This window comes from Phyllostomus discolor, chromosome 12 (genome assembly GCF_004126475.2).
Source record: "Phyllostomus discolor isolate MPI-MPIP mPhyDis1 chromosome 12, mPhyDis1.pri.v3, whole genome shotgun sequence".
In the NCBI taxonomy this organism is placed as follows: Eukaryota; Metazoa; Chordata; class Mammalia; order Chiroptera; family Phyllostomidae; genus Phyllostomus; species Phyllostomus discolor.
In genome coordinates, this window is record NC_040914.2 from 20,834,165 (window position 1) to 20,854,656 (window position 20,492).

The window sequence follows — 20,492 nt, forward strand, 5'->3', positions numbered from 1 at the left end:
GGATGGCTTGAGCGAGGGGGTGGAGCTCTTGGACCCGCCCCCTTGTTTACTTCGCCGAGAGGACGGTAGCACCACGCCTGCGCATCCTCGCTGGCTGGCTCCACCTTTACCGTCTGCGCCTTGTGATTAAACCCACGTGGTTCAAGTTCAACCACCCCATTCTGAAAGATAGTTACATCCACTCCTCTTCGAGAACAGGCAAGGGTGCTACCACTGTCCGCGGTTGAGGGGAGTCTCCTATCCGGATGTGACAGTACGTTGACCCGGAAAAGGAGGGAGCTGGGTCAGTGGGTCCTCGGCCGCGGCTATGGAGGGAACCGATTACAGGGTAAGCGCCGAGGAAGCATTTTTTCGCTTCTGTCTATATGAAACGCCACCCCGCTGTGATCGGCTTTTTCCCTCAGGCCGTGCGAGGGCTCTGGGAACTCGGCTGATCCTTAGCAAATGTTCCATTCTCTGATAAACGCCCTGGCGCCCTTCCCTCCACTGCCTTAGGGAAGACCCATGTCTTCTGGCCCTGCCTTCTGTGCCGCTGGTATACTCTTTTGGGCCCCGATCCTTCTGGAATACAGTCTTCCCCACCCCCTGTCCTCCTTCCAACCCCGGACTCTTTGGTTGCATGCTGGTATTTGGGGTTCACCACTCCCAGTCCCCAGCTCTAGGCAATAGTTCCCCAGGCCCCGCCCCTGGAGGTAAATCGCACTCCCTAGGTCCGCTCCCTTGTGGGCCCCGCCCCTCGGGTGTAGTCCTGCGCTTGGGTCCTGCCCCTCACTGGTTCCCATCCGCAGGTGGTGTTTGAGAAGGGAGGCGTGTACCTGCACACCAGTGCCAAGAAGCATCAAGACCCGGACTCCCTCATCGCCGGGGTCATCCGTGTCGTGGAGAAGGTGGGTCAGGTGACAGCAGAGCTCAGGCAGGCCCAGAGCGGGTTGGAGGCTGCCTCTGTGGGAGTATGGTTTGGTTGTCAGCAGTGGGACCTTAGGGATACTGGGTGGTGACTGGAGAAAGAAGCATTGCTTTGTCAGGCTGAGAGTCCAAAATGGGAAAGAAATTTGGCAATATGGTTTGGGGAGTTAGGAGAGGAGCCTGTCTAACCCTTCGCTGCTTCCCACAGGACAATGATGTCGTCCTGCACTGGGCTCCTGTAGAGGAGGCTGGAGATGCCACTCAAATCCTCTTTTCCAAGAAGGTAGGCTTCCTTTTTCTCTTGCTTTCTCCTGGGTCCAGGCAGTGGAAGGCATTTGGAAGAGTTAGGTATAATCCCAGACGTTCTCGTGGGGCAGGTGTGACCCTGTTTGGCTTCCTCATCTCTGTGAAATGGGGCTGAAGATGCCCATTCATAAAAAGAAAGCAGATACCTTGAAGTTCATGGCCATGGGGGCAGCTGCCCCCTTAACCCCCCACCCTGCCACCAGGACACAAGAGGACCACTCTGTGGATTTGTGTTCCACGGGCTGTTAGCCAATAAGAACTTGAAGAAACGTGGTGTTATATCTGAGGCAGTCCTGCCATCACGTCCATAGAGGGAATAGGACCTGACTGAGGCTTCGTTCTCACTTCAGTAACACTCCTAGGAAGGCACACCCCAGTACGAGACCTTGCCCTTCCCAGCACGTCCTCTCCTGGGGCTGCTTCTTGCCAGGCCCTGTGCTGGACAGTGCTGGCAGCCAGAGAAAGTCCATCCTAGACCCTGCCTACTCCCTCACCCCATCTTGTTTTTGAGAAATTGAGGCACAACAAGAGGTAGTCCCTTTTCCGAGGTCAGAAAAGCAAGGAAGGGTTAGAACTTGGGTTTGAAGGCAGGCACATGGATTCCAGTGCCCTGCGGCTTCTGAGGGATCAGCCGTTTGGACTGGGATTCCAAAGATGGGAAAACGGTAGGGGGAAGTGTGTTTCAGGGCACAGGGAGGTGGGATGTCTCTGTAGAGTGGTTTATTGGCAGGGGGGTTAGGCCTGAAATGCCAGGTTCAGAAGCTTGGACCCCGCCCTGGGGGCCCAGGGAGAACCATAGGAGGAGAAGGGTGTGAGTGTAGAAAGCCTCTCATGGGGGCTTGTGGGAAATGGACCAGAGGACTGAATGGAGGGAGACTGGAGGCTAGCAGGCTAGGGAGGGAGGATGAAGCATCATCTGGGGCCATGAGGTTTCAGAGGACCGAGGGGAGAGTACAAATGGAGATTCCAGAAACCACCACCATCACCACCACCACCCTTGCCCACGGAGTTGGAGCAGAAACCACCAGGATTTTGTATTTTTCACCACTCTGGAAAGCAGTCTGGGGTGTTCTTGAGTCTATTGCTGCCCTCCCTGGCACTCTTGTTGCCAGTTAACAGAAATCCACAGGACGGGCTTCAGCAGAAAGGTCAGACATGTATTCAGGATGCATTCAGCTCCAGGGAACTCAAAGCCAGGCTGACCCCAGGCTAAGCAAACAAGTTTGTCTCTTTCCTCTCCTAAGACTCCAAGAGGTATGGGCCAGCTGGCCTTGATTGTTGATGGATGTCAGGGCCTGGATCACTGAGACCCTGCAGTGATTTCCCTAATGGCTTTTAAATAACTGCTTCAGTTCTATCCGGGTAGCTCAGATGGTTAGAGCATGGTCCTGATATGCCAAGATTGTGGGTTTGATCCCTGGTCAGGGTACATATAAGAGTCAACCAATGAATGCATCAATAAGTGGAACAACAGTATTTCTTTCTCTTGCTCTCTCTCTTTGCCTCTTTTCAAAATCAGTAAATAAGAATTAAAAAGGAAAAATGCTTCAGCTCCAGCTGGGGCATCTACCTGTTGAGGCAGGAAGACTGGGGCAAGCAGGGTGCCCATCACAACTGTCCTCATCAGGAAGAACCAGAGATTCCCAGAAGCCCTCTGCATTGGTTAGTTGTGTTTAGCTGTACACAACAAAAGGAGCAGTGACAGTGGCCCACAGAAGGTAGCAGCTCATTTCTCTCCCATTAAAACACCCAGAAGCATAGGTTCCTGGGTCATCAGACACCCATTTTCGCTCTTCTGTCCCTCGCATATCATCTCCATCCTCAACATGTCATTAACAAGACTGTCTCATGGTCCAAAAAGGCTGCTGGAACTCCAGCAGTGTTAATTCACTCTACATGTGTGTTGCAGGTTGGCCAGTGAGCCTTGCTTATCATGATTACTGCTAGAGCAGCCACCATCTTAAAAGTTGCCACTCCTTGTGGCAGAGGGATAGAGACAGGTCTTCCACTGATGATCAACCAGTCCATCCTGCAAGTGCCACATGCCAGCCCCTTGGCCAGAGCCAGCTGCGTGGCTCCAGCCAGCAGAGGTCAATGGGCTGTAATCCTGTTGTTTGCCTGAGAGGCAGAGAGCTGCTAATACTTGGCCAATAGCACAGGGGGCAGAGGTGGCTTTGCCAGGGCTGGTTTGGGAGTCCCACAGACAGGTGTCCTGTCACAGCTCCAAATACCATGTCCTCCTTCAGCAGCATCAAAAGGTGAACTGAAGGGTGTTCACTCCTGTAGGTGACTTTCTTTTCCATGAAGTTCCCTTTCTCACACTCTCCACAGATATCCTCTCAACTCCCACTGGCCAGAATTGAGTCTCTAGGTCACTTTGAACTGCACAGAATGCTGGGAAAATGAGTACTGGGAGAGTTTGGCTTCTGATGTGGGAGGGGCCTGGTCAGCCTGGAAGCAGCGGCAGAAATGGCTGCTGGATAGACAGAGCCACAGTCCGGGTCCTCCCAGAGTTATTGCTCTCGTTAACATAAGAAACATCCAAACCTGTGAGAATTTTTATGTTTCTGTAGCTGTACTGATGACAAGTCCAAGAAGCAAAATCGCAACAGATTGAAAAAAGGACCTGGAAAGTGGCATCTTTCCCACGTCTCTCATACATTAGAATGAAAGGAGAAGGCCTGAGGGGGTTATGTGAACTCCATTGGTGACAGATTCGGGAGGCGGGAGAAATAAAAGTAGGGTGGGGGTGGGGGAACCTCTGGGGTTGGAGGGAAAGTAAACTGGACAGACACGTACCTTTTTTTACATAGGTGGTTATGGCAGAATTAACAGTAACTAACATGACAGTAACCGTGAGGGTTTGTGGTCTCTTCCCAGGTGTGGTAGTTTTGCCCGGAGGGGTCCGAGAAAGGGAAATTACCTTGACATTCAGGTCTGTTATCTTAGATGCAGAAAAAACTGGGTGGGTTGAGTTAAGGCAAAGATTGATCTTTGTCGAGGAGGATACAGCTAGGACGTGACTGCCCTCAGGACCCGCTTTTAGTCAAGAAGTTTAATTTCAGATGCTCCCCCGTTTGGTTACTTTCTCTCTCTGAGTTTAAAAGGCCTCCATGCAGGCCTCCTCTTAGCTTGTCAGGTTCCATACTTGGCCCCTCTCTTGTCCACCCTCTAATCATGCAGGCTTTGCCGCAGGAGTTACAAAGCACTCCAGTTGCTTTAAGCGACAAAGGATTCCATGCAAAGAAGTGGAGGCTTACAGAAGTTTCCCGGGGAGGGAGGAACAGTACAGATGCTTCAGAGTTGACCAGCCAGGGGAGCTGCCATTACTGCCAAATGAGGGCTGTGATAATGATAGCAGTCTAGTTACATTCTTTTTCATGGGGCTTTCTAATTTTCCCAGCACCATTTATTAAAGAGGCTTTCTTTTCTCCATTTTATGTTTTTTGGCTCTTTTGTCAAAAATTATTTGCCCATTTACATGTGAGTTTATTTCTGGGCTCTCTGTTCTATTCCATTGGTTTGTGTATCTGCCTTCTAGCCGATACCATGCTGTTTTGATTATTGTCACTTTGTAGTATAATTTGAAGTCAGGGAGTAGGGTACCTTCAGCTTTGTCCTTTTTTTCTTGGGATTGCTCAGAGATGGGTGTCTCTTCTGATTAGGCTGCATCAGTTTCAGGGCACCCCCACCCCATGGAGGAATGTGGTGATGGGGTTCAGAGCCTGTGAAATCCCAGTGCTATCATCCCCTGCAACTGGATGCTGCTGGCAGTACGGCTGCTGCTTGGCAGTATGGCTGCTGCATCTGTGGCTTTGTTCTCCTCCCAGTAATGGCAACTGCCAGTCCTCCGCTCCCACACCTCTGCATCCCCACCCATCCCTGGGATGAGCCGCAGCCTGCACCTGCTGCATAGGGAAAAATGCCTCTGCCTCTCCAGTTCTCAGGGCTGCAGATAGTGTGCTTTGTATCCTGATACTCACTGTTACGGCCTCTTCCGGGGCCCGCTGCCAGCTCGGGGAGGGGGTGTTGCCAGGTTCTGCAGCTGTTTCTCTGCTCGGCAGTGGTGGCTGCAGGGCAACTGCGGCTGCACCCCTGCGCTCAGTCTCCTCCCGTCCACTGGGCTCAGCTGCAGCATGTATTGACTGCTCTGGCAGGGGTCGCTCACTGCACCTCTCTGCTTCTTGGGGTGCAGGCAGGGAGTGTGGGCGGCAGCCTGGTTCCTCTCTTTTCCTGAGATGGTAGTAAGCGAGGTCCAGGCGCCTCCTTGGCGCCTCCCCTGTTGGCTCACCCGCCTTCAAAAGTTTCAACGTGGGGATTCTCTTCAGCCTCATGTGCGGTGCAGAAAGCCCTTTGGTGAATTGTAACTGTTCCACTTGTTGCAGCTTCGAGGGGAGGGGCCAGGGCATTCCCTCATGCTGCAGTTCTTCTGCTGTCAAGCCTCACGAGCTGGCTACTTTCTTCTTTCCTTGAGATTTACTTGCCACAAAGCTCGCTTTTATGGTGAAATGTAAGGTTTTTGTAGCGTGTAATTGAGTGCTTTTCAGGATTCATAAGATTTTGCAGCTAGGACCAGTGTCCAATTCCAGAACATTCCGTCACTCCCAGAGGAAACCCCAGGGTTGTAAGCTGTTGCTCCCCATTCACCCCCCCCCCCCCCCCCCGGCTCCTAGCTCCTGGCCCCCCTGGTCTCCGCTGGTTCTCCACAGATTCGCGATTCGGACATTTCACAGACGAAATCCTAGTTTGTGGTTCTTGGTGGCTGGCTTCTTGGGCCCTTTCTGGGTTCATCCATGTTGTAGTGTGAATGGGAACTTCATCCTTTGGATCGCTGAGTAATGTCTGCTGTGTGGCTCTCACACTGCTTTTGTTCGTCAGTTCAGTGGATACTGGGTCGCTTCCACTTCTTGGCTATCATGAGTAACACTGCTGTGAACGTTCCCATAGGAGTTTTTGTGTGGACTTTAATGTTCATTTCACTGGGGGTCATACCCTGGAGTGGAATTGCTGCGTCACATGGGAATTCCATGTGTTACCTGTTGAGGAACTGCCAGACTTGCCCACAGCAGCTGCACCATATGAACGTCCCCACCAGCCATGTGCAGGTGCCAGCTTCTCTGCAGCTTCCCAGCACTTGCTACTGCCTGTCATTTTTATTCCTGCCATCCCAGTGGGCACGCAGGGGTGTCTGACTGTGGTTTTGACTTGAGTTGCCCTAGTGAATACTGCTGACATTAAGCTCTGTGACCTCAGCTGACTGACTACAGAGTGCCCTGCCCCACTTAACTGCCTGTTCACCAGGGGTGGTGCTTCGGTTAGTGCCACCTGGAGACTTGTCTTTGAGTCCTGGCCCTATCCCAGTCCTTAGCTGTTCTGGGTGACCCTAAGCAAGTGCTGTGCCTGCTTTGTGCCTCAGTTTCCCTCTTTGTTCAGTGGGGCTCCCTTCAGGATAGCCTCATGGCTCTGGCCTGGAACTACCAAACGCACAGCCCCTCTCTGTTCCTTCTGTTCCCCAAGGATGCAAGTGGGGGTGACTCCTGCACCTCTGAGGAAGAACCGACCTTTGACCCCGGCTATGAGCCCGACTGGGCTGTCATCAGCACCGTGCGGCCCAGGCCCCGCCACTCAGAACCCACAAGAGGTAGGCTGAGATGGTGCCCCTGGGGGCAGGTGGTGACACAGCTTACCCTCAGTGGTTATGGCTCCATGGGCTTCAATGCCCATTGTCAAGATGGCTGCCCAGCACTGGCCTACCGGTTCCAGGAGAGTGGATGGGGTAGATGTGGTACAGACTGTCCCTGGCCCAGGTCCCACATGGCCAGTCTCCAGGGCTTGTAGCCTTGCTTATTCTGCCAGGCTCCCTGACTGGCTGTGGGCACCCCCATGTGAGTCCAGACCGTGGAGGCGACAGTTGCAGGGTGACAGGGTGATTCAGGCCATCTTGGAGTGTCAGAGATTGCTGGGGGCACCAGGGAGGCATCTAACCCCTTGGGGGGTGGAGAAGCCTTCCAGGAAGAGACTGAGCCAGAGCCCGGCTCTGAGGGACACTTGGTGTATGGCGCCAGCGAGGGGGTTTGGAGTGAAGAGAGGGTCGGAGGTAGCCAGGCAGGGCAGACCGAGGAATCTGGTCTTCATCCTGAGGGCCTTGGGAGCCAGTTTTGGAGCAGGCATGTGTCTCCTGAGCTGGGCTCCGTCAGTCCCCGCTTTATTCATGTTTGTTTCCATGGAAATTCGAGGTGACCCAGAGGGCGGGGCCTGAGGCTCTCTGGGCCCCCTTGGCTCTCCCGACACTGTGCCATCCGCTAGGTGCAGAGCCCAGCTCTCCCCGGGACTCCTGGGCCTTCTCGGTGAGCCTGGGGGAGCTCAAGTCCATCCGCCGGTCCAAGCCAGGCCTCAGCTGGGCCTACCTGGTCCTGGTGACCCAGGCCGGAGGCTCCCTGCCCGCTCTGCACTTCCACCGTGGGGGGACCCGCGCCCTGCTCCGTGTCCTCAGCCGCTATCTGCTCCTGGCCAGGTGAGCCTTCTCCCAGCGCTGGGCCTGTCTGCCAGGCCCTGTCCCTCCCCAGCTGCGGCTGGCCCCTCAGGGCTGTGGCAAAAATACAACGCTGACTGGTTTGAAGGCAGAAAGGGAGCTGGCGGCATGTGTGACTGCAGCATCACAGGTAGTTGGGTTTCAGGCAGGCCCCAGGTCCTGGGGTATCGGAAGGAGTAGATCTGCTTCCGTCTGAGTCTGTTGTTCCAGGTGCCCAGCAGCCCTGGCGCAGTGGCACCCCAGGAGGGAAGCGCCTCTTTCCTCACATTCCAACAGCATCCCCAGCTGCTGCCTCTCATCAGCCCGTCCCTAAGTCAGTCCCCCAGCCAGGGAGGTGGGAGGCCCGCACCCACCAGCCCTGGGGCGCATGCCCACCCCCAGGACGCAGCTGTGGCCTCAGGCCTGAGAGGAGGGATTCCCAGACCCGAGCCTGGAAGGGGGAGGTGCACCTGCACCAGGGCCCTGGACCTGTGTGTCACCCAGCCCCTCCCTCCAGCTCCCCGCAGGACTCCCGCCTCTACCTCGTCTTCCCCCACGACTCCTCCGCCCTCTCCAACTCCTTCCACCACCTCCAGCTCTTTGACCAGGACAGCTCCAACGTGGTGTCTGTGAGTGCCCAGCACCAGGCCTGGCAGCCGTGGCCAGGAAGGGGGGACTGCAGCGGGCGAGGAGGGGAGGGCTGGAGCCGTGACCAGCCCCTGGCCCTGTTCCCAGCGCTTCCTCCAGGACCCCTACTCCACCACCTTCAGCAGCTTCTCCCGCGTGACCAACTTCTTCCGGGGAGCCCTGCAGCCCCATCCAGAGGGGTCCGCCCCCGACCTTCATCCGGCTCCCGATGACGAGCCCGAGCCTGGGTTCGAGGTCATTTCCTGTGTGAGTGTCAGGGGGGACCCCTTACTTTTTGCTGTCACCTTGGGCGTGTGACTGCATTTCCCAAGGCCCTAGTGTCCTCCCCAGAAAAGTGGGGACAGTAGTGGTACCACCATCATCGGGGAGCATGAGTGCTTCTAGCGCTTGTTATTGGGGGGCCCTTCCAGATTTGGGGTGACATTGTCTCTGACCCAGGGAAGGAGTTGCTTCCCACACTGAATGTTAACTCTCTGTTGAGCTAAGAAGGGCTGAGGACTTCAAGGTGGCCTAGGCCGTGGCCGGGGAGGGCTGTGGGGTCCCCCACGGACAGGGCTCACCTGCCTTGTGTCCGCAGGTGGAGCTGGGTGCTCGGCCGGATGTGGAGCGGGAGCCTCCGGTCACAGAGGAGGAGTGGGCCCGCCACGTGGGCCCCGAGGGCCGCCTGCAGCAGGTCCCTGAGCTGAAAGCCCGGATCTTCTCAGGAGTGAGGCGCTGGGTTTGCGGTGAGGGGGGCTAGGCGGGGCCAGGCCGGCGGGCAGCAGGGACCCCTCTGAGCTGCCTGCCCGCTCGCCCTCAGGGTCTGAGCCCCAGCCTGAGACGCGAGGCCTGGAAGTTCCTCCTGGGGTACCTCAGCTGGGAGGGCTCCGCTGAGGAGCACAAGGCCCACGTGCGCAAGAAAACGTGAGTGAGAGGCTGCAGCCCCTGCCCCCGGGCTCCAGCCTCCCATGGTGATTGGAGGTTTTCAGTCAGCATGTCCCAGTGGCCAGCAGGGCACCTGGCACGTCGCAGGTACTCACACGTGTGTGCTCTGAAGCTGCCAGTTGTGAGCCTGCCACGTGCTGGGTGCCACGTGTACACAAGGGGGCAGAGGCGGTGCGCCGGGCCTGCCCTGTCTCCGAGGCCGGTTCCATGCTGGCGCCGGACTGTTCTGGCTGTCGATCCCTGCACTGTGGGGCCCACCTCCCTCGTTCCTCGTGTATAGTGTGCCCCTGCTGTGCGTCCTGGTCTCCACACCTGGTGGTGGTGATAGACTTGCAACCAAAGCCCCAGCGTGTCCTATGTCAGGAGGTGTCAGGATGGGCAGTGTGGGGCCCCACTCGGGTCCGTGTGGGCAGGGAGAGGCTCTGAGGCGGTGGCCTGGGCTGAGCCCTTGAGAATGAGGCAGCGATAGGGCGTCCTGACGGGGGCCCCGCCACCCCTCAGGGACGAGTACTTCCGAATGAAGCTGCAGTGGAAGTCGGTGAGCCCCGAACAGGAGCGGAGGAACTCGCTGCTGCACGGATACCGCAGTCTCATCGGTGGGTTGGCGTCTGGGGGGTGCCCCTCTCTCCCGGGGAGCAGGGATGAGGTCCTCTGGTGGGAGATGGGGTGAGCAGGGGTCGGAGGGGCTGAGGGTGGGGCGGTAACAGGAGGGAGAAGAGCCAGGCTCCTTGGGCTTAAATCCTAGCTCTGCCGTCTACTCACTGTGAGGCCTTGGCCAGTGATTTTACTCCAGGCCTCAGTTTCCTCATCTGCAGATGGTTAGTAAGCGTCAGAGTTAGGAGGGCAGGGCGAGCGTGATGCAACAGAGCTCCTCCACGGTGTCTGGGTGGTTCGGGGACCAGCCCTCACCTGCCTGGGGTCTGCTGGTGAGAAGAGGGTGGGTGCTGGGGGCCAGCAGTGATGAGGACCCCGCACCCTATCCCCATCCCTGCAGAGAGAGACGTGAGCCGCACAGACAGGAACAACAAGTTCTACGAGGGGCCCTCCAACCCAGGGCTAAGCCTGCTGAACGACATCCTGCTCACCTACTGCATGTACCACTTTGACCTCGGTGCGGTGTCTGGGCAGGGCCAGCCCTGGGGAGCTGCGGGGGATGGGGGGGGGCCAGGCCCTGACCTCCTGTCCCCACAGGCTATGTCCAGGGCATGAGCGATCTCCTCTCCCCAATCCTCTACGTCGTCCAGAACGAGGTGGATGCCTTTTGGTGTTTCTGTGGCTTCATGGAGCTTGTGGTGAGGCTCGGGGATGGGGGGACAGGCCCCCTTCAAAGTGCCGGGGTACAGCACCTCACGTGGCCCTCCCCCCACAGCACGGGAACTTCGAGGAGAGTCAGGAGACCATGAAGCGGCAACTCGGGCAGCTCCTGCTGCTGCTCCGGGTGCTGGACCCGCCACTCTGTGACTTCCTGGGTATGTGTCTTGGTGGGCCGGGAATGGCAGGGCCACAGACATTGCCAGTCTCTGGGAGTAAGTGGCCACAGTGTCCAGGATGTTTGGTCCTGATTCAAACAAGAGAAACACCTGGTGTAACCCAGAACCCACAACTTCCCTGTGAGGGCAGGGTTGCCGTTCAGAGCAAATCTCAGTACAGGCAGGTGTGCATGCATTGCTCCCGCAGCCGCTGTCAGCCCCGGACTCCTCTGCTGGACTCGGAGCGCGCCTTACTGCGCCCCTCTGGAGCCGGGGCTGGGAAACTGGTTCTCAGTATCCCAGTGCCGTGACTGCTGCATTCTGGCTTTAAAATGTTTCTTGTTCAGTGTGAAAGGTGCGGGAAACTCATACAGGGAAGAAAGTGGAAATTACTGTTGGTAATAGTATTCTTTTGCATACAGGTGATAAATTGGCTTATTTATGCGTACTGCATTACTGAAGTGCAGGCTCGCCCTGGGGAAGGGAGAGATACTGGCCTCACTTCACTGGGGAAGAAACTTAGGCCTAGAAAGCTCATGCCAGTCCCCTGGGGCACTTGGGTATTAGCTGTGTCATTAAAAGGTTTTTAAACTCTATTGACCGCACAGTGTTCTGTCCATATTAGCCATGCACAAGAATAGGTTTGGCCCTGGCTGGTGTGGCTCGGGATTGAGCGCTGGCCTGAGAACCAAAGGGCCGCTAGTTTGATTCCTGGTTGGGGCAGTTGCCTGGGTCTCGGGCCAGGTCCTGGGTTGTGGGTGTGTGAGAGGCAGTCGATTAATGTATCTCTTGCACATTTATGTTTCCCTCATTTTCTTTCTCCCTTCCCATCTAATAATTAAAATCTTAAAACAAAACAAAAAGAATAGATTTGATCTGGCCTCTTGGACATTGAGGTTATTTGCACTTTTTCATCATGATGAACAGTCTGGATAATTTTTGTTTTTATTTCTTTTTTAATTTTATTTGTTTATTTTTAGAGGGGAAGGGAGGGAGAAACATCAGTGTGTGGTTGCCTCTCATACACCCCCTACTGGGGACCTGGGCCATAACCCAGGCATGTGCCCTGACTAGGAATCGAACCAGAGACCCTTTTATTTGTAGGGGGGCACTCAATCCACTGAGCCACACCAGCCAGGGCTATTTTTACAGCTTTGAAATGTCTACATGGCTGTTTTCCTAGAAAGTTATACTAACTTCCACTTTTGCTCGCAGAGGCCTCGCACCTCCAGCCGCACTGGGCCCCACTGCACCCCTCCCCATGAGAGTGGGAAATGTGGGGTGGCTCACCTCGTCTGGGGTTTGGGAGTCAGGGTGGGAAAGGTTCCAACTGACACAGCGCCCCCAGCTCATCTCAGAGGCCTTTCCCACGCTGGGCATGAGTTCCTCGCCGAGACTGATGGAGGGTCTCTCAGCCAGAGCAACTTAGTTTCTCAGTCCGACCACTGGGCTCGCTGTGAATTCGAATGGAATTGGCATTTGATTTTGAGCTTGCCCTTGGCTTATAAGCGCACCACCCCTCCCACCCCTGTTCTCCCCTAGACTCCCAGGACTCGGGCTCTCTCTGCTTCTGCTTCCGGTGGCTGCTCATCTGGTTCAAGAGGGAATTCCCTTTCCCGGATGTCCTTCGGCTGTGGGAGGTGGGCCGGCCAACCTGGGTGGGAGGTGTGTAGGAGCAGGGCAGGGGCCTGGGCATACCTCCGGTGGGTCCTCGGGCAGAGGCTGAGCGGTGACCCCCCCTCGGCACTCCCAGGTGCTGTGGACAGGGCTTCCGGGACCCAATCTGCACCTGTTGGTGGCCTGCGCCATCCTGGACATGGAGCGGGACACCCTTATGCTTTCGGGCTTTGGCTCCAATGAGATCCTCAAGGTGAGGCCCTGATGCCTTCTGGTGCCCATGCTGACCTGGGCAGATGGGACATGACAGCTGGCTGGGAAATCCATGGAGGCTGGCTCTGTGCCACAGTTTTTTGCAGTAGTCAGTGCTCAAAATAGGCTTGTAAGTGCGGGTAGCCCTGAGCTTGGCAGCCGTGAGACCAGCTCTTTTTCTCCTGCCCCATCTTACCCCCAGTTCCCAGTGGTGTGCCCATGAAGCATGTGGTCTGTGCATGAGGGGGCCCCCACCCCCCACCCCCGTAGTTCCTAAACTCGGCCAGCCGGGAGACGTGGGAGTGGAGCTCAGTGCTCTTCTCCTTCCTGGTGTCTTGCATCTAGAGAGCTGACCACCCCTGGTCCCCAGCTCCCACTCTGAGCCCCAGGAGGGCCATCACCATCTGTCTTGCCTCCGCTGTGTGGCACAGACTGGTGCTGGCAGTGACTGAGTGCCACAGGGTGGGTGGGCCTGACTCCCCCTTCTCCCTTAGCACATCAACGAGCTGACCATGAAGCTGAGCGTCGAGGACGTACTGAGGAGGGCCGAGGCCCTCTACCGGCAGCTGACTGCCTGTGCGGTGGGTGCCCCATCCTCCCAACAGCCCCACTGCACTGCCCCCCCACCCCACCCCACTCCTCAGATCTCTGACTTTCTCCTCACTCCCCCCCCCAGGAGCTGCCTCACAACGTGCAGGAGGTCCTGGGTCTTGCCCCACCCACAGAGCCCCGCAGCCCCTCCCCTCCTGCCTCCCCACTGCCGCTGTCACCCACCCGCGCCCCACCAGCCCCGCCCCTCCCTGCGGACACAGCCCCACAGCCGGACAGCAGCCTGGAGATCCTGCCTGAGGAGGAAGAAGAGGAAGGCGCGGACTCCTAAGTTGCTGGGTTGGCGGAAGCCTGCCGGGCACAGCATTTTATGGAGCTCCAGCCCCACCGCACACCAGGAAGCTGGGGGCGGAGCAAGAGGGCGGAGCTCCGCCCTCGCCTCCAGCACCCTACTGATTAGCTGGCTTCATTAATTGACACTAATAGTGTCCCGTTGGTTTCATGTAGTTGTAGAAAGGAGGCTGCCATGCAGCCTTGAACTAGATGGGGCGGGGGTGGTATGTGGTCCTCTCTGACCACTCTGCAGAGCAGGTGTCTGGCCTTGGACCCCTAACCTGGCCAATGAGACACAAAAGGAGGCCCCTTTGGGATGAGTGGTGGCTGAGGCTTGTGGAGGCAAGTCTCGTTTAACTGCCCGAGTTTGGGGCTTTTTGGAGGAGCAAGGACGGGCTGCTGGGGTGCGGCTGCCACCTAATAGTTGTGCGGGGACACGTCCTCAACATAACTGACACAGAGGCTCCTACAGAGCTACTCAAGACACTCTGAGGACCCTGCCTACCAGCTTCTTGTTACTTGAGAAAAATAAACTTGTGTTTAATCTGTTATCAGCAGGGCTTTCTGTTCCTTGTATCAGGCCCCGCCTGTGTCGCGACAGTCGAGGCCAGCTCTGCGGTTACTGTGCACCAGTGGTGCAAACCAGCGTCCGTCCTCACCCCATGGATTCCTGTTGTCCAGGCAGGAGGAGGACAGCTTCCGGGGCTCCGCGAGAGCTGATGGCTTTGCTCCAAACCCATCAGAGAAGCAGCTGCACCAGGGAGGGGGCAAGACCACACAGCTTTTTCCGAAAATACTTTAATAGTGGGTTGTCTAGCTGGTTGTGGGTGGAGCAGTCATATATACATCTGGTGGGTGGGGGGCTCCCTTTTCAGATTCGCACAGGGTGTGGCTGTCCACAGGTGCCTCCGCCATGCGCACGGGCTCTGCTTCCACGGGCAGAGGTTTCTCCTGGCTGTTGATCAATATCGCGGCACGCAGCGCTGACTTGACAGCCGTCTCCACCCAGCCGTGCGGGTAGGTAGTGTGCTCGCCAGCAAAGTAGATGCGCCCATAGGGAATGGCCCAGTTGAACTCCTCCCGGTACTCCTTGTCAACGTCTTGCCCAAACATTGGCGGCTGCACCACAAATGCGCCCTGGCTGTGCGGATCGTCTGCCCAGCGCTTCACAACGCCAGTGCCGTCCCAGAGCCGATACACAATCGGCCCGTGCAGCGCCGCCACGTCCTCAAGCGCCACCTGCAGCGTGTCTTCCAGGCTCAGGCCAGAGAACGAGGCCGCTGAATCTGACCACGTGTAAGAGGCCAGGAGCAGTGCACCCTCGCCCGGCGGCGGGTAGACAATTTTGCGCGAGGGGCGGTCGGTGTTGGAGTGGCCGCTCACGATGTGTTCGTCGTGCCAGAAGGGCCGGCGGAAGCTCAGGAACACCTTGGTGGCTGACATGTAATGCAGCCCGTGCAGTGCATCTAGCCACTTGCGGGGCAGTGGCGGAGAGAACTTTATGCGCTGCAGTGCCGGCCCGCTCACGGTCAGCAGCACCACATCGGCGGCCATAGTCTTCAGACTCCGGCCTCGGTGCGAGGTCCCTATGTGCACACGCACCTCGTGCGTCTCCTGTGTTATCCCCGTGACGGGAGCGTGCAGCACCACCGGCACCGACAGCGAGCTCAGCAGCGCACGTGGCAGCAGGTCCCAGCCACCCACGATGCGGCTATACCTGGGGGCAGGGCGGGAGCATGACCCTGGCTCTCGGGTCCCGCCCCTTTCTGCAGGCCCGGCTCTGGGCACTCCCCTGCATTTCACCCACCCGCTCCCTGAGAACCCCACCCACTCATCCACCACTGCCCTCTACTCCCGCAAGTCCCCCAGGGACCGAGAAGCGAGAACTGTAACCCGGAAACCCCGCCTCTTTTCTCCTGGACCACGCCATTCTCCCCAACCTTCCTTACCTATTTCCTCCACATAACCTGGGATGTGAGGGCGAGCGTGGCCAGACCGAGGCACCCTGTCTCTCCCCCTTTGCTCCTGCGCCCTTCTCGCCAGCCCCACTTGCCACCTACAGGTGCCCCACTACCTACCACCTCCTCCACTGGGTTGCTTGCCCCCATTGGCCCCACAGGCTCCACCCCTCACCGAAGGTAGTCACTGAGGCAACTGTGGGCCCGCAGGGCCTCTGCAAAGCTGAGGTAGAAGAAGCCGTCCTTGGACATCACGTCTCCCAGGAGCTGCGTGGCGGCCCAGCTCAGGTTCCCCTCCCGGAGGAGGTATTCCTGGGGTGCGGGCAAGACGTACCTGCCGGTTTGGCCCCACTCCAAAGGGGCCTCTCCCCAGCTGAACCTCCCTATTGTGTGCCACCACCCACCATCCGCTTAGTCCAGTTCCCTGAGGGAATTGGTTCCCCTTAGGGGTCCAGTCTCCACACCCTCCTGTGACAGATGAGGAAACAAAAGCGTAGAGACAGGGCATATCCAGCTCTATGGTCAGGCAGGGGGGCCACATCAGGCCAGGTTCCTGCCCTTTGACTTCTGGGCCAGAGCCCCCGGGGCATCCTCCTGGCCATGGTTTCAGACAGGGACACCGAGGCCCCCACTCACCAGGAGCGTGTAACTGTCAAACTTCTTCATTGCCTTTTTGCAGCCCATTGTCCTGATGTCCCTGAGGGCCTGCAGAGAGACAAGAAGACTGCTGAGCTGCAGGGCGGGACACCACAGTCCGGGCCTGGGTTCTCTTCCTTCTCTTGTCCAAGGCTGGCCGTTGACCACTCGCATCCAGGCTGCCTGGCCTTTGCCCTGGCTGTGACCTCGGCCTTGCCCTCCAGTGCTACTCAGATGTCACAACTCTGGGAAGTCCTCCTGAGTCCCTAATGTCCCTCCTCCCCCGGCACATTTGAGCACTGAAATGCTCATCCCAGCTGGGTGCTGCTTTGCCTGCATCTATCTGTCCTCGGCTCTGAGCTCCCTGCAGGTGGGGACTGGGGCTGTCTCAGTGCTGTGTTGTTCTGGTGCCCCCTAACTGTCTCCCAGATTGTTCTGGGTGCAGACGGAAGCGGAGGCCCTTCTGCTGGGCATGACCGCTGAGGGGGTCATTCACCAGCCCCTCTCCTGCCCAGGGCCCTCCCATGGCTGCCTGGCACCTGGAGCTACAGAGTTCTAGCCCCTCAGCCTGACATCCGAGGCCCCTGGTAGCCCCTTGGTCGCCATCTCTTAAGGAGACTCCCATTCTAAGGACAGTACCCAGTGCCCAGACCAGCCTTGGCTCTCCCCTACCACCACACCCCTGTACTTGTCCCCCTGCCTCATCTCTGCCCAGCACCCCTGTGGCCATTCTTCATCACCTTGTTCCAGCTTCATCTCCTTACTTCCCCGTCTGATTTCAGCCTTCTTCTTTGTCAACCTGGCTTCCCCACCATGGCCGTGGGATTTCCTGAAGGATGAGGCCTTCACTCCCTCACTCTCCAACACAGAAGTGGCCTGAACAAGGTGCCCACCCTTGTCCAGAAGGGAAGATGGACAATTAGGAGCTGCCAGAGAAGGGGCAAGGGGTGCAGCTCCTTCCTGAGGGGATCAGGGAGGGCTTCCTGGAGGAGGGGACATTGGCATTGGTCCTTAAGAGATGAACAGTTCCCTGGGTGGGAAAGGGAAAGGGTCTTCCAGGTAGAGCAGGCAGGGCAGGAAGGACCCAGGGGAGAGGATGAGGCCTGAATCGGGGCCGGGGCTGTGGTGACAAAGAGATGGGAATAGTGCAAGGATGGGACAGGGTGGAGGACAGGCAGTGAGGATGGCACCTGGGAGTCTGCCTTATGATTGGGGAGTTGGAGGTGACAGGGCCATTGTGAGATGGGGAACCCAGGAGTATGAGAGGGTTGGGGAAGATGCTGAGCACCAGGGTCTTGGGGGCGGGTCTCAGGAGCTGGGTGTGGAAGACAGCTGCCTGCAGGTGCAGAAAGGTGAGGCTGTCCTCCGCTGAGGCAGAGGACAGGAGATCGGAGACCAAAGACTGATGGTGCTTTGGGGATCAGCCGAGCTGGTGGGGGAACTAAAGATGGAAGAGGCAGCGGTGATGGGAGAAGCACGAGGGAGAGAAGGATGGCCAGGCCAGGGGGAGGCTGAGGGGGGCACAGGCCAGAGCAGTGTGGAGCGCAGGGCTGCAGCATGGGAGGACGCACCCACCTTGTTGAGAGCCATCTGGAAGATAGACTCTGGCGAGTGGCCCCGCTCCTGGGGGCGCAGGTCATAGCCCAGCTTCTCTGGCATCTTCTCCACCACGTAGTTCCTCAGCTTCACGTCGCCCACTTGCGTCCATGCGTTCTCGTCATACTGGACGAACTCGGTCAGGTTGAGCCCCAGGCTCTTGCAGAGCCTGTGGAGGATCCTGAGGGAGCAGACAAAGCTGGTGAGGGTGCAGCAGCGGGGATAGGGATCCCCTCTACCCCCCACCTGGGGCTCAAAGGAGGGAAGGGGGTGGGTAGGGCAGCCGGGGCCAGAGTTTGGAGGTGGGCAGGAAGCTGGAGAGGGGCTACCCTCGGGGTCATCGGTGCTGGGGATGGGAATGAAATGGGAGCAAGGTTGGGAGCTTAGGGGCCATCCCGCTGTAGGACTGGGCTTGGAGTGAAAGCTGGTGTTCACTGAGGTTGCGGGGCAGTGCTTGGGCTGGGGAAGGGACTAGGGTCAGGGAGGTAGGGCTGGGCGTCCAGAGGTGCTGGGCGGGTCTAGCTAGGGGTCCAGCTGGACTTTGTGGCCTGAGCACTTCAGGGGTACAGTGTGGGGAGCACTGGGGTTATAAAAAGAATGGCATTGGAGGTGGGGGGACAGGTTTGGGGTCAGAGTTCAAGTCCAGGGGCACTGAGTGGGGGAACTGGTAGGGTCTGGCCTCACCTGTGTGCCTGGGGCATGCGCATGGCTCCCAGCTCCCCGATCCAGCCGGTCTTCTCATCCCGGTAGGTGAGGATGCGGCCCCCAATCCTGCTGTCTGCCTCCAGGATTGTGACCTGAGGGATGGGGGGACCTCAAGCAGGACTCTTGAGGTCCTCCCACTGACCCCCACCCCACATCCCCACTGTAGGACAGACCCAGACTGGACAAGGGTCCCTTTGTTTAAGGGGAGGTGGGAGGGGCTGCTAGGAGAACAGAAGGTCATGGTGAGCATGTACAATATGATAATTTCCAGACTGCAGCAGGAAGGCTGCCGGCCAGATTAAAGAGGGACTTCCCAGCTCAGGGAGGGGGAAATTTCTCATGTGTCCCAGGCCAGGTTCAATTTTCTTTCTTGAATTTCAGTGAGAGGGACAGTGATTAGATCTCAAGGGGCACTTCCCCTTGGGTAGAGTGTCCATCCACAACACAAATTTCCCCCAAAAGTTTGGAGGATGTTTCCAGGGACTTCCCTCCAGGTGACAAAGAGTGGGATGGGGAGTGAAAGGCCTCTGGGTGCAGCACATGCTCCCGCTCCCTTGGGTTCACGGTGGAGCGGGGGTTTCAGGCTCCCCTCCCAGACTCCGTGGGGGGAAGCATAGCTCCCATTCCCCACCCCCCACCATCTCCATCCCCCACAGGGATGTGTCCCTCCCACTGCAGCAGGAAAGACTCAAAGTAGACTGCAAACAGCGCTTCTCACCCTGTGTCCGGCATCGCTGAGCACCTTGGCGGCCACCAGCCCGGCCACACCAGCACCAACCACAATTACCCTCTGGGGCATTAGCGTCCGATTGAGGCCCAGGGTCACAACCCTGAGCAGCTGCTCGTAGTCGGGGTCCTGCATGCATCTCTCAAAGGGGTCCTGGCTGTGGACAGCCTTCCATTCTAGGGAGGCCACCAGGCCCAGAAGGATGGGGACCAGGGCAAGGAGGCGCCAGGCTGGGGAGGAGGACAGGATCAATGGGTGTGCTGCTCAGGGAGAGCCGGTCTGCACCCCGCCCCCCATGCCCTCCTCTGCTTACTTACCCGACAAGGCCATGACTGTCCCTGGGAGATGGTGTCTGGGTTGAAGGGGAAGCAAGGGCTGCTGTGACAGGGGCCTGGGGCCCTCTCCCCCAGGCCACCACTCTCTGCAGACATGTCTGTCTCCTGATCCGGGTCCCGCAGTCCCCTGTTCCTCGCTCACCCATCTGCCCTCCTCTCCCCATCTCTGCCTCCTTGTCTCTCTCTCCTCTATTCCTGCTTTTCCTCACTCCCCACCCCTGTCAGTCTGTCTGTCTCTCCTCTCCTCTCATCTCCCTGTCTCTGTTTCTGTGCCCCCCCCCCCACACCCCCAGTACCTTGGCTGTCCCAGGACAGCAGCAGCACTGCCAGGCTCCTCCGCTTGTCTGCGGGGAGGGCCCCCTTCTCTGTCCTTAAACCAGCCCCACCCCACCCGCCCCTCCCTCTGGGAAATCAGACTGCGGGGAAATGAAACTGCTTTCCTGGGTCCCAGGGTCAGGTGGTCAGAGTTGAACTGAGGCTGGAGGGAGAGGCCCGTGGGGCAGGGGGTCGGGAGGAAATCAATCAGTGTAATTTCCTCCTCTTGCCTCAAATAGTTCTGGGGCGGGAGGGCCGGAAACAAACTCATAATTAGCCACCCAGGAGTGGCCAAGCGGTCTGGAGCAGGTACCCTGCGTCTGCCTTCTCGCAGCTCTCACCACCTCCTTCATCCTCTGACAACGGGGAGAGGGGGTCTCTGGCCTTGGGCTGCATGTTCCCTGGCACAGCCTCTGAATCCCTCTCCGTGACAGCTGTTGCTGTGCCCTGAATGGCACTTGCTGGCTCCCCTCCCCTCCCACAGGGCTGCTCTGAGCCTGTGTCCCTGTCTGTGAAATGGGCGCCACTGTGGGGCTTGCAGGCAGCGGGCGTGGTGCTCAGAGGCAGGCTCTGGGCCAGCCTGCCCTCGTCCTGGGTGGGGGGGGCCTCCCAGCGGGAGACCTGAGCAGGGGCCTTCCCCTCTGAGGCTCCAGTGTACCGCTGTCAAGTGGAGGGTTGGGTACTGAATCCAGGTCAGGCCTGTGG

The 20,492-nt window shown here is 58.1% G+C and overlaps 2 protein-coding genes across 7 annotated transcripts in view; one reads left to right on the forward strand and one right to left on the reverse strand.

Annotated features, from left to right (window-relative positions):
- Nucleotides 1–185: 185 nt before the first annotated feature.
- Nucleotides 186–14,066, forward strand: TBC1D17 (TBC1 domain family member 17). Its single transcript, XM_028530087.2, has 17 exons — nucleotides 186–328; nucleotides 789–887; nucleotides 1,115–1,189; nucleotides 6,730–6,853; nucleotides 7,519–7,726; nucleotides 8,241–8,352; nucleotides 8,459–8,617; nucleotides 8,949–9,077; nucleotides 9,171–9,274; nucleotides 9,797–9,891; nucleotides 10,290–10,406; nucleotides 10,487–10,587; nucleotides 10,665–10,764; nucleotides 12,307–12,404; nucleotides 12,518–12,634; nucleotides 13,128–13,214; nucleotides 13,310–14,066. The coding sequence occupies exons 1-17, from the start codon at nucleotides 308–310 to the stop codon at nucleotides 13,511–13,513; spliced, it is 1,950 nt and encodes a 649-aa protein (XP_028385888.1). The 5' UTR covers nucleotides 186–307; the 3' UTR covers nucleotides 13,514–14,066.
- A 231-nt stretch (nucleotides 14,067–14,297) lies between these two features.
- The window catches only part of IL4I1 (interleukin 4 induced 1), a 34,797-nt gene continuing 28,602 nt past the window's right edge, over nucleotides 14,298–20,492 (reverse strand). For 4 of the 6 annotated variants that reach the window (XM_036012589.1, XM_028529465.2, XM_036012587.1 and 1 more), the window contains 6 exons: nucleotides 19,129–19,367; nucleotides 18,390–18,502; nucleotides 17,685–17,886; nucleotides 16,110–16,178; nucleotides 15,649–15,785; nucleotides 14,298–15,232 (listed from right to left, as the gene is read on the reverse strand). In XM_036012589.1, the coding sequence (XP_035868482.1) occupies nucleotides 14,329–15,232; nucleotides 15,649–15,785; nucleotides 16,110–16,178; nucleotides 17,685–17,886; nucleotides 18,390–18,502; nucleotides 19,129–19,272 (1,569 nt within the window). In that variant the 5' untranslated portion in view covers nucleotides 19,273–19,367 and the 3' untranslated portion in view covers nucleotides 14,298–14,328. Of the gene's footprint in view, nucleotides 15,233–15,648; nucleotides 15,786–16,109; nucleotides 16,179–17,684; nucleotides 17,887–18,389; nucleotides 18,503–19,128; nucleotides 19,368–19,454; nucleotides 19,627–19,768; nucleotides 20,374–20,492 lie in introns of those variants that run through there. The other 2 variants (XM_036012586.1, XM_036012588.1) reach the window with 2 other exon arrangements.